Genomic DNA, 13605 nt, shown 5'->3' with positions numbered 1-13605 from the left:
AAGTGCTAAACCTTGCTAAATTTTCAGGAAGGGGACACTAACAAAAGATAATATACTGTGTAATAAATAAATAAAATAATGAATAAATAATAAAAAAGTAATAAAATAATTGGCATGTCTAATCTACATAGCTTTACTGCTGTGATTTCCCTGCTTTGCTAAAAACATAATGGTGTTCCCTACAAAGGGAAACTCTACTATGACTCACCACCAAACAAGATCTTGGCTCCATCAGGGATGTCTTTTACAGCTTCCACTGGATCTGTATAAAATGTGGCATGGCGACGCATGCTGGTTGAAAAGTAGGAAACACAACCCTAAAACATTAAAAAACATTTTTAAATGACTAATCATTATCTGCAGTTAATGGTAAAGAATCAGGGCCTTGGCGGGAGGAAGAAGAAAATGAAAGGATTCGTCTACAGCTAAGAAATCTAGGGAGTGAGGTCGCCCGGAACTACTCATCCATGCACTGAGAAACACAAGTCCCACTGAGAGGAAGTCAGAAGAAAAGTCATTTCACCTATGGACGCAGAGAGGCTTTTCTGGTTCATGAGGTGGAACAAAAGTACATAGCACAGACTTGGCAAGAATCTCACTCCTTTCTTTAAGCTGACATTTGGTGTCTGGACAGTCAAAAATTACTGAGACACTTGCCTCACATCTCCAAAATAGTAGCTCAGAAGTATTTTAGAAAAGACCCAGGTAACTAAAAGTTTAAAAAGTGACTCATGTTTCTAGGGAATGTGAGAAGAGCTCAAGATAATACAGAATTTATGGACACTCAACGTTGGTTGTTTTTTTTTCATTTTCATACATTCAGTTAACAATATTTGCTGACATTTATTACATATTTGTTATAGTGATATTTGATATCTATTGATTGAGAAACGAATAGTGTGCAATAATGGGCTACACTCTGCCTGTGGGAGTCATGGGATATGTACTACCAACACCTTCTGAGATTTGGCGGGACGTGGTGGAGTGTGTCCCTAATAATATCTATCAACTTTTTTCCCTTAGTTAACTGAATTCAAAGTTATGAGCTCTAAATTGCTCATAAATTGGCTTCTACCTTCTAATATATTTTAAATACTAAAACGATGGTATGAAAAGACTCAAGCACCGTCTGCTAAATATACAAACAACTTTCAAGTTTGTAGAGGTTACCAAAAAGAATGAAGAGTAATGAATTGCACAGCTTCAACATCTATTTATTCTGGAAATAATTTTTTTTCACCAAGATCTTCCTTTATTTTCACGTAATGTATTTTGTTTTTCCACTCCCCTATCTTCTGCAAATTTCTGTTTTATTATTGCCATTAGTTTCTGCTATTACTGTTGGGCCAGGGGGAGTGAAATAATAATGATTCAGTACTAAAGTGTAAGATATAATCATAATTCTTACAGTGCAAATTTTTTTCTATTTACCGAATTTCTCCTTTTTAAAATCTTCTTCGTAAGGTAAGTTAAACTTTGTCTACAAATATCTTTTGTCCTCTACTTCAGATCCTTGCACTTAACCTCTAAGGTTAAATTTTATCTCATGACTTTCTAATCCAAAATCTCTTTCCTTTCTAACTACTTCTACCATTATTTCTTGCACCTAAATTTCTTTTTCCTATCATTCAACACTCTAGAACTTAATGAAAATGCACTTCATTTTGAAGATCTTTCAGTGAAACCATCAAAGCATACTGCTTTTTTATTTTAAAATAAATTTTATCTTAATGATATGGAAGTGTATACCCAGGTGATATTACCTTGTCACCTTACATTTAAATAAATTAGGGCACAGGAAGATTGACACTCCCCCACTTTAGTATCAAAGTTTGATAAACAGAAGTGAGAGGAGAGGCCATATGGAGAGAAGTGACGAAAACCACATTAGAAGGAAAATTCAGTAACATGAAGGTGGATACACACACTTACAGACTTGCAAGGAGGAGTATGCTTTACTACCAAGAGGAGGTGGTGGCATGTGTTGAAATGCTTTAGCTGTAGAGGAAGAGAGTTCTAAGTTCTGGCTGGTCTAATAATCAAATTAACATGAGACAGAATAACAGGAGAAAATGACCAAATTTATTATGTACATATGTGGGTCCCATAAGAACACAGGGTCTAAGGAAAAATCGGACAGTTGAGGCTTACATGTCACCTTGAGTTAAAGAGCAAGAGGTGGTGGTAGGTGGTGGTTGTTGTGGCTGGGGACTTCAAAGGGCAAGAAGGCAATTCACACAGAGATAGAAAAGTGGATGTTTGGTAAATGAACGTTTGCTGGGCCCTTGTTACCAATGGAGCTCTGAGATGGCGTTGATCAAACTGGCCTTGCCAGGCTCTTGACTATCACACAGTAATTCATATTAAAGTATAGTCATCTATAACACTAGCTCCCTTCCTCGAGCGGGTCCTCGGAGAATCCGGGTTAGAAGATTTTAGGCAGTTAGCGGGAAAGGTCAAGGTTTTTCCTTCCTCGAGCAGGTCCTCGGAGAATCCGGGTTAAAAGAATTTAGGCAGTTAGCGGGAAAGGTCAAGGTTTTTCCTGAGTCCCTTCTAGAAAATAACCCGCTTAAAATAATTAATATCCCAAAAAGGCATATGCTGGAGTGGCAAACTCTGCTTCCCCTTGGCTGTTCAGCACTGGACCAGTGTCTACCAAAAGTGGAATGTTCATCTTAAACACTACCAATTACGCATTATGACAGGAATAAACCGCAAGGCGAACACAGGGAGTTACTGACACTAGACAGTCCTTTAAAGTGGTGGTATACTTTGTTCCTGAGGGTACATACATGTTCTATTTCAATATCAGTGCAATGCCCAGCACTCTAAAGCAGCACAGATGAAGAAGTCATGCATTCTGCCTGGTGCATCAGAAAGCTTGAAGAGTTCTCCAAAAGCTAAATTACTAGGATGGGGAATCGACAAAGGGGGAGCTGCATGAGTAAAGGTGTAGAGGGGTGAAAGGCTCAGTGTGTACAGGGACATTCGAGATCAGGTCCCATGGAGAGAGGCCCATGAAGATCAAGCTGCAGGTGGAGGCCAAAGCAGGTTGTACAAGGCCTTAAAGACCACATTAAAGAGTTTCAGCTTCATCCTTTGATGAGGAAGGAAGAGCAAAAGCTTTTGAAACAGATGTCATAACTCTCATGTGAAAGCCTGAATCAGGAAAGTGGCAGGGGAACTCATTTCATTCATCCGTGCAATGATTAAAATGTTTCCTAAGAGGCATTTAGGAGTAAAATGTTCCAGTGCCGAATCATCCCTCAGCATTTACCTAAGGGGCTTACTGACCCCTCTGCACTTACAGCTCTCAGATATCGGATATGGGAAAGATAGAAGAGCTACGGGGCAGGGCGGTTCTCTGTGAGTAAGCACTGTGTGCAACAAAGGCTTTCAAGCTCGGAATTATTAGTCAACACGCTACTAAATTAAAAACACCACTTTTCGTTTTCCCTTCCAAGAAAGAGACTCCAGCTGTAATAAGGTAGCGGAGGTAAGCCACCCTCCTGGACCTAGCGCTCTCGTCCAATACTCGCCTCTGAGGACTCCGGACAGGAACCGCCACCTGAGCGTGGGCTTCCAGACGGGGACAGAGCATGGGGCAAAAAACACACATCAACCAAAAATCGCGGCGAGAATGTTTCGGGATAACGCTCGGTGGAGAGTTGGCAGTAAAGGTGGGACAAGGTTTTCAAACTGTTTCGTCAAAGGAAATCTTCTAACCCGGATTCTCCGAGGGGCCGCGGGAGGAGGGACGTCGGTGGCCGAAGACTGCGCGCGAGGCATCGCCAGACCCAGACCGACTTCGCTAGGCAGGAAAGACGCCTAAGGCAAGCGCTCGGATGCAGGTTCTGACCCACCGCCAAGCACCCTTGGGGCCACAGAGGGGGAGGACAAAGCGGGGCGCAGCATTCCACCCCCGCCGTGCCCAGCATCCGCCCCCTTGGCGGTGAAGTGGCGCCGAGACGTGGCTAACTCTGCCCCGGGTTCTGGGCCTCCAGAGGGGCCCCTGCCCGGAGATGCGATCCGCGGTGCGGGTGCGCAGCGAACCCCTGCTGCTGTGACCCGTCCTGTCCCGTCCCCCGCCAGGGCCCCACCCTGGGAGGCTGCTCGCAAAGCGCAGATGCCGGGCGACACGAGCGAGCCAGGAAGGGCTACCTTAGTGCAGGGGCCTCTGGGGCCGCGGGCGGAGGCGCAGAGCCGTCGCCAGGAGGAGAGGCGTCTGAGAGCCGCCATGTCTCGGCCGTTGGCGGGGGACGCGAGCGAGTGTGTTGTGCAGTGCAGTCAGGTCGCCCTCGCGTCTCTGCGGAGGGAGGGGAAGAAAGGTGCGCGGGGACGCGCCGGAGGCTCCACCGCTCGTCCGTGACGTCCTTGGCCCTCCCTGAAGCTAGGAGGGGCCCCGGCTGGGTCTTTTTCCAAGTCTGGAGAGTTCCAGGTAGCGTCGTTGGCGAACACGTGGCATCGTTGCCCTGTGATCAGCCCTTTAGCTTTGAGGGAGCGCAGTGTTTTCTTTCCCCAAAGTCAGGGGTAAGTTTTGGCCTAGCTCTCTCTGCAGACTCAGGATGGTCTGTTGCAGAGCTCGTAGCTTTTCCAAGGCAGTGCCTGGCACGCGTGTGGACTACAAAGGGATATGGTACCCTTTCGAGGCCCTCTACTTCTTTTTCGCTGCTTGGACAGCATTCTCATTTCTTCCATTTCTCAGTCCCTTCTCCCCACACCTGGTCCTGGTTGGTTTAGCATAGTTTGCTCTGAGAACCTGCCAAGAGCCATTTGCCGTGAGATGCGATCAGGCAGATCTGGTCAAGACTGTCTCTGGTCAAGAATGTGGTACCTGATGATCGCACACTTCCCCTTCTTCTGCATCATCCAAGTCTGCATTTTTCAGGCTCTTTCTGATACTGGAGTTCCAGAAAACCCAGAGATTACTCAGTAGATGCAAATATACAGGTGTGTATCTGTTTGACCTTAGACAAGTCTCCTAACTTTCCTAAGCCTAAGTGGGTTTTTTGCCCCCTTCAAATGAGGATTGTCTATAATACTCAGAACTGTCATAAGCTTTACATGAGATAATTCTTGTAAAGCTTCTGGCCCCATTATAAACAATAAATGTGTGAGGCATCATTCTAAGTTTATTCAAGTTGCAGTGGTGGATTGACGTGACACATACATTCTCTCAAAGGCTTATCTTTTGACCAGTTCCTTGAGGACATGAGCCAAGTGTGATTGGACCATCTATGCACATAGTGTGGAAGGACCAAGTGAAAAGTCAATAAACTTTTTAAGGGCTGACCAAGTCCTGGGAATTTAGCCGTTAGTTTTGAACCAAAGTAAAGCAAACAAGGTAATTAAATGAGACCTTAGCTTCCTTAGCAAGTACACTAAGGCAGTGACCAATCATGGTCCAGTTGAAAGTGTGTTGGAGCATAAAGCTTATAGCCAATAACATTGTAGTAACTATGATGGTGTCAGAGGGGCACTAGGTTTAGTGGGGTGATCACTTTTTTAGTTATATAGATATTTTACCACTATGTTGTACACCAGAAACTAATATATTGTATGCCAACTGTAACTGAAAAATAAAAATGTAATTTAAAAAAAAAATCTCACCATTGGAAAAAAAAAATGTGTGGGTGAAGGCACTTGCCCTTTCATAGTATTCTTTTAACTGAACTTTTTCCCCCTACAACTATTATGATTTTAATCAAAATCAATAAGGGAACAGAATACCAAGTTAGACTATCTAATTACATAAGGAGAAATTAGTAATGTTTTGTATTTTCAACACATTTAAAAATTTTGGAAAGGGGAAATTCAGGCGTTAGAACTAAAGTCTCATTACCAGTCCTAATACAGCATATAACAGCTGTTGTATAGCTTAAAGAATGTGGAAAAGCTAACATTAACAATTATGTCTGCTTTTCCACTTTTGACCTCCCGAAGGGCAGGTGAAATGGAAAACAACATTGACGACTTTGTCTAACATTAGTCATATTGTTTCAGGAAGTGACACTTGACGGAGGAAAGGACACGCTCATAACTTTGTTAGAAGAAGGAGAATTTATTGGCTTGCAAAGTGCGTGGGGTTAACAACACCATGCATGAGCTCCCCTTGATTAGATTTAGTGCAGCTTATATACCTCTGCAGTATCCATGTAAGGGGTGTGTGATTCCTCTGTCTGAGGTTTCACGTGGGGACTGCAAGAGGGAGGAATTTCCAGACCACTGGTCTTATTTATTTACAGGTCATTTTGCCTTGTAGAACCTGCGACCTTGACGTTATCAACACTTATAGGATTCTTGGAGAGACAGGACACTGAGGCTATAAGCAGAAAGTAGCACTTATTGATGCTGGCACCGGGTCAGTGGATTCTTATCCAAAGGCTGAGCCCTGATTGTAACATAACAAGCAGTTTTACACAGTCTTGTTATTCCTACACGGCTACAGAGATAGCAAGCTATGAATCAATAGATAGGAGTTGGAGAGTCCCTGAGATGGGGGATGTAGCTATGGGAAAACATGTTAGCTGGAGAGTCCTGGAGGAGGGGAGAGGGCAGTCAGGAATGGACTTTCACCAGCTGAATTGGTCATTTCTGTAAGCCTTTTCCTTTGATTTTTCAGATGCCTCCTTTCCTAATACAATGCTGATCCTGGCTGAGGAAAGACATTTTAAGTCTTGTACTTTGTGTGACTCTGAATCTCGTGGGGAAAAAAGCAGCCTCATTATTCTGTACTAATCAGCCTCAAAACATACTATACTATTTTTCAATGACTCTAGAACTTTATTTTGTACTTTTTAAGTAAAATATGGGTATCTTTAACTTGAAAAAAATGACAGAAAAGTTCTCTGTACAGATTTCCCTTCTGGTTCCACAACGTCATTTCAATTTCGATCAGTGTAAAAACATTTTTAAAATATCTGAATTTTTCTGAACTAGTAAGAATAGATCCTCCTTACATTGAAGGGCAATTTGTGGTAAGTGTATCATATTCTGGAAACTTTGCGTGATCTTGTAGAGCTTAACTTTTACATTCTTAAAAACTGGGAGAATTGAATTTAAAGCTTTTAAACAAAAGGTCTGATTCCAGACAATTAGGAAACTTTATTTTGTGTATATATATATATATATATATATATATATATATACACACACACACACACACACACATATATATGTATATGTATATGTATATATATGTGTGTGTGTATATATATGTATACATATATATACAAAAAAAGCAAGCATGCTTTATTTCATATATACATATATATACACACACATATATATATACATATACATATATATATATACACATATATATGTATATGTATATATATGTGTGTGTATATATATGTATATATGAAATATATACACACACATATATATATACATATACATATATATATACACATATATATATGTATATGTATATATATATGTGTGTGTATATATATGTATATATGAAATAAAGCATGCTTGCTTTTTTTTTATTGATGCAAATGACCTAGTTAAAAACTCCTGTTACTAATTAAACCAGTCAAACGACATTTGGAAAACAGGTCTTCACATTTCCTCATTATCAACCTGAAGGAATACTCCACCAACTGTATATATATATATATATATATTTGTGTATATATATATATACAAATATATATATATATAGTATATATATATATATTTTGTGTATATATATATACACATATATTATATGTATTATGTTAAATATATATATCTTTCTATCAAGTGATTGTAGACAATGTGTCAAAGTTATTATACTGTAAATTGTCATGCTCTCCTTGAGAGATTTTATTTAAATTCTTCTAGAATATAATGCATTGGCATCACCTCTATTGAAAAATAGGACACCTAACTGAAACATAGCAACATATAAAATAATAACTTTTATTCTTGTGTTCCGATATGTCTCTTGTGTATGGCAAAAATCATGAAAGCATGTATAGTAAAAAGTGAACATATCCTATGAATATAGTGTCACTTAAGCAGTAGGTAATTGCTTACCAAAGATATCCTATAAAATGAATGTTAGTTTTGCACTTGATGATTTGTGTCTAATGAGAACAGCAAAGAACTTGGCATATAATGAACTCCAAAGAACTGTAGACCAAACCTGTGCACTAAGAGATCTGACTGATTCTTAGCATGGCTTCTAGTAGCCTAAGGCCGAGTCTCTGGGCTGACCCAGCCCCTTTTTGAGTTTCAGTCTGGAAAAAAATTCAGGACTGTCAGAAGAATTTACCATTTGTTCTAGCCAATACCTAGGGTTAGGCCCCAGACCTCTATTTTTTAACGCATTCACTTACAATTATGAATCCTTCCTCCTTCCCTTTGAGATGTATGTATATCTTCTATTACTCAGAAGTATCTTTCTACAGAACCTGAAAGCTATTTCTTTGAAATGTAATTTATCAGGAAGAATGGGGCCACTGTCTCCCAGTTTCAGTAAGAGGATAAAATCCCAACTTAGTTAATTGCCAGCTACCAGACACAACTGGCCTAACCATTTTTTACACAACTCTTTGTAATGTTTCACTTCCCTGACTCTCCTTCAGCTTCCACTCACTCCTCCCTATTCCCTCACGCTTCCATTAAAACACCAAGTTGCCTCTGTACAAGTTGGAAAAGAGCTTAGTTCTTTCTACTGTCAGTAGCTACTAAATAAAATCTGTTTTCAACACTTTAACTAATGTCCAGCTTTGTTCATCTTTGACACTAGCAATAAAAGATTAGAATTTTCCATATAGTTCCAATGTCATTACAGGCTTAGCAAACTAAATATAACTTCTGAAAATAAGCTTTAAAGGCAGTTGGTACATAAGAATGTAAAAGAAATATGAAGAATTAACACTCCTCAATAAATATAATTAGCTCCTAAATAAACAACATAGAGTTAGCATGGGGTTATATAAACTAATGGATTAAAATAGAATTAAAAATCTGCAATATATAGGCATTGAATTTAATAATGACAAAAATGGTCTTTTTAATCAGTAGAAAAAGATGAACTAGTCCCTAATTTGGGATTAGGACAATTTGTTGTAAATTCATTAAAAAAAAATAGATCTCTGAATCTCAGGATGTAAATATAAAATATAAAATATAAGCCAGGGCAGAGGAGCATTAATTAAAGATTGGGTTTTGTAGAGTGAAAGGATACGAAACTGCTTGTTCAAGTAACCAGTCCTGTGGCCCAGGCTATAAACAGGGGAAAGAGGCCAGAAGGAAGCAACGAGATTGAGAGAAAATTTCACCAATGGGTTTTTCTAAATCGAAGATCTGTTATGATATGAGATTATGAGAAAACTGTAAAGGACATATGAGATGCAGTCAGAGATTGAGTTTTGAGGTCCATTGAACTGTTTGCTAGTCTGCCAAATGTAAGGCTTTAATGTGTCCCTGCCAACTTTTCCAGCTTTATTTTTTATTCAGTGCTGCCACTAGGTTCCCAGGTAATCAAGTACAGAATACAATATATTTTAGTTTTTAAAAGAGGAACTCTCCATTTTAAAAAAAATTACCATGTATCCATTTAAAATACACGCCTATTCTGTGCTTGGATAATTCCAAGTGTAGTTACAGAGTAACGAATCTTAAAGGAGAGGGAATTGAGATTTAGGCATGGCTTTTCCACTGTTGACCTCTCTGTTATTTTTGGAATTTTGTAAGATTATGTTAGAGCCTCAGACTTTGAATTTATGAATAGGAATTGCTATAGACTAAGTTTTAGGTGCTCAATATAAGACGTTTTTAAAGTAGCTTTAATGAAATATAATTCAGATATCATGTAATTCACTCTTTTAAACTGTATACTTTAATGGGTTTTAGTATATCCACAGACATGTGCAACCACCACCACAGTCAATTCTGGAACATTTTCATCACTTCAAAAAGAAACCTTCCATCCTTTAGCTATTACCCTCCTAATCTCTCATCCATCCCAACCCTAAGCAACCATTAATCTACTTTATGTCTCTATATAAATATACTTATCCTGAGTATTTAATAAAATGGAGTAATGTGTTATGTGGTCTTTTGTATCTGGCTTCTTTCACACAGCATAATGTTTAAGATTTATTTATGTTCTAGCATGAACTAGTACTTCATTTTTTTATGGCTAAGTTCCATTGTGTGGTTACATCATATTGTGTTTATCACGTGATAGACATTTGGGTTGTTTCTACTTTGGGGTATTAGGAATACTGCTGCTACAAACAGTTGTGTAAAAAATTTTGTAAGGATATATATTTGAATATCTCTTAGGTATCTACCTAAGAATGGAATTGCTGGGTCATACGGTTACTGCATGTTTAACTTTTGGAGGAATCGCCAAACTTTTTCAAAGTGATAGCATCATTTTACATTCCCACCAGCAATGTAGTGGAGTTCCAATACCTCCACCTTTGCCAACAGTTTTTATTATCTGATATATGTCGTGGTGTGAAGTGGTATCTTATTGTGGTTTAGATTTGTATTTCCCTAATAGGTAATGTTGTTGAGCATCTTTTTATGTGGCCACCATCATTTCTTCTATGGAGAAATGCTTATTCAAATCTTGGCCTATTTAAAAAATTGGATTATTTTTCTTTTAATTGTTTAGTTGTAAGAATTCCTTATATATTTTGGATACTAGGTGTTTTTTTTTTTATCAGATATATGTTTTACAAATATTTTCTCACATTCTGTGAGTTGTCTTTTCATTTGAAGCACTAATCTTTATTTTGATTAAGTCTAATTTATCTTTTTTTTTTCTTTTGTTGCTCTTTTTGTTTTTTGGTGTCATATCTAAGAAACTATTTTGGCTATAGTTCTTCACATATTCTTTCTGTCTCTTCTCTTTCTACTCACCTTCTGGGACCCTACTATACTTATGTTGGTATGCTTAATGGTGTACCACAAGATGACCGAGGCTCTGTTAATTATCTAAATTATTTTTTCATTATGTTCCTTAGATGAATAATATTATTTGACTTATTTTCAAATTTTCTGCTTCTTTTTTTTTCTGGCTTAATTTTTCTGTTGTGTTCCTCTAGTAAATTTTTCATTTAAGTTGTATTTTTCAACTACAGAATTTCTTTTTGGCTCTTTTTAAAAAGAATTTCTGTATTTTTACTGCAATTATTTATTTGGTGAGACATCATTCTTATGTTTTGTTTTGTTTTGTTTTTAGCCCTTCAGACACCATTTCCTTTTGTTTTTTAAACATTTTTCAAATAATTAATTTAAAGCCTTTGTCATTATAATAAGTCTGATGCCTGGACTTTCTGAGGGACAGATTAGATTGAACTGCTTTTTTTTCCCTTTGTATCAATCATACTTTCCCTTTCCTTTGCATGTCTCACAATCTTTTTTTAGAAACTAGACATTCCAAATAATATAATGTAATAACTCTGGAAATCAGATGTCTTATTCTTCAGGGTTTGTTGTTACTGCTGATTGCTGATTTTCCTGTACTAATTCTGTAAACTGTATTTTTTCATCATGGGTGACCACTGAAGTCTCTGCTTGGTTAGCTTGGTGCTCACATAATGACTGGACAGAGATTTCCTTAAATGCTTCGAACCAATACATTTCCAACCTTTGCCTAAAAATTGTGTGTGCTGAGCACATCTTCAATGCTCCAGCATGCCATTTACACCTCTGTCTTAGTCTTCACTTCCTGCTTACACAAAACTTCGAGGTCAGCCAGAGGTGAGAAATTAGGGCCTTCTCAGGTCTCTCCTGAGCATAGTCAGAGTCCTACAAATGTGCATGGCCTTGATTTTCTAAATATGTTGTAATTTTTCAAAGTCCCCTAGGGACATCTCATTCCCAGCTTTTCCTTTAATGTTTTTTGGTCAGCTTCTTGTTTGCCCAGGTGCTGTCACCACCTCACACAGTTCCAAAGTAAAACAATTAGTGATGATTATTTTCAACAGATACTCCTGGGAAAAAGCTATTTACAGTAAGCGAAATCTGAGTCGGGTCAAAGACAAGCTTTGCAGGCAGGTCTTTCCAGGGAATTGCCAAACAGATCAGATGACAATTTTCTAGGGATGGTGATTTGGGGAGCTCTAAATCCATTCTGCCCCTTCTAGTGGCTTAGTCTGATCGTTTTCACAGCTACCATGATTATGAGGCTGTAGGTTTTTAAGACTACTACAGAGCTGGGGAGAAAAATAGGAATACAACAAAACTTACAATTTTTTAAAAAGATGAAAACGTTAGTACATGAAATTTTATAAGTTACTTTTGGAGCCAGTTGTCCAACACATTACAAGGAACTCAATTTTATTCAAGAAATTGTAAATAATTCTGAGGACATAGAATTTGAGTTTCGAACTCTATTCTCTTGGGATTCCTAAATTCTCTGATTGTACCATTTCGTCACGAAAGTTGGTGCTTATTATACAGAGGTATGAAAATTATAGCACACTTATGGCCTGAGCAAAAGGCCCTATAAGGAGTTGGGAAAGTTTTGGTGTTAGCGAATTTGAAAGAATTCATGTATTAGGACTGGATACTCATCAGCTAGTTTCAGTTTAACCAGACAAGACTGGCTGAGTCTGATAGAACCAGAGAAAATGCAGCAGGATCTGGAAAGATTGAGAAAAGAGAGTAAAAGAAAAGTAACGTGTGAGGGTGCTTTCATATTTTGGTATTTTCAAGTTTATATAAACTCTGCACTAAATAAAATGCATTAATACTCGTGGCCATAATACCAAGTATGCTCTTGTTTAAGCTTCTGGGGTTTTTTTCCTATATAATTCTGTTTAATCTAATCCTAATTTACCGATACAATGTTTAATTGAAAGGAACCCTTTTTAATTGGTATTTGCCTCTCCAAACATTATACCTGCTATAAGTTCACTTTCCAAACTCACCTCTCTGATATGGTCACAATTTCAATATGAGGCAATGTTCATCATTATAAATATGTTATCAACTTGGAGGTTACCAGTAGATATAACAGAGGGAACAGGATTTATTTATGATCCACATTAGTAGTGGATGTTTTTGCTTACCTAGTTGGCATCAACTCTTCCTCCTCTCAACAGAACCCTAATTTTGTATAGATTTCCATTTCCACCTTTTTTCAACATACTCCTCACAAGTTCAGAAATAGAACTTGTTATGGTTACTTGTATGTGTCAACTTGGATAGACTATAGTATTCACCTAGCTAATCAAGTACTGATCGAATACACATATACTATTGGTTCTACTTCTCTGGAGAATCCTGACTGATACAGACCTGATCAGTATATGAGTAACTTTAACTCTAGGTTAGTAATTGGTTCTAGACGAGGTATGTGACCCATATTAAACAGATGTTTTATCGGAATCCAGAGAAGTTCTTCCTTATAATTCTGTGAGAGCTTCAAGGAGTAACTGCCTCTTTCCTCTGACAGTAATTTCCTTAGATGTGAGCTCTGGAATGGCTGTAGTCCTTTCACTGTCAGGCAGAGGATGAAGCCATCCCATAAAGAATGCAGAGCCAAAGGACTTGCAGATAAATGTGGCTGGGGCTGCTGATTTAAGTCAGCCCTGAAGCTTGTCTTACCCATGGGGTTTGTTTTCCAAAACATTTTTTCCTAATTGTTTA

The 13605-nt window shown here is 38.3% G+C and overlaps 1 protein-coding gene across 1 annotated transcript in view; it reads right to left on the bottom strand.

Annotated features, from left to right (window-relative positions):
• OXCT1 (3-oxoacid CoA-transferase 1) overlaps positions 1 to 4374 on the bottom strand; it is a 110368-nt gene extending 105994 nt beyond the window's left edge. The window contains exons 1-2 of the mRNA XM_039842584.1: positions 4162 to 4374; positions 209 to 317 (exon numbers count right to left, since the gene is read on the bottom strand). Coding sequence (XP_039698518.1) covers positions 209 to 317; positions 4162 to 4239 — 187 coding nt within the window. The 5' untranslated portion in view covers positions 4240 to 4374. The remainder of the gene's footprint in view (positions 1 to 208; positions 318 to 4161) is intronic.
• Between the last annotated feature and the right edge of the window lie 9231 nt (positions 4375 to 13605).

Source organism: Pteropus medius, unplaced genomic scaffold (genome assembly GCF_902729225.1).
Source record: "Pteropus medius unplaced genomic scaffold, Ma_sr-lr_union100, whole genome shotgun sequence".
Classification (NCBI taxonomy): domain Eukaryota; kingdom Metazoa; phylum Chordata; class Mammalia; order Chiroptera; family Pteropodidae; genus Pteropus; species Pteropus medius.
This window is presented reverse-complemented; position numbering and strand designations above follow the sequence as displayed.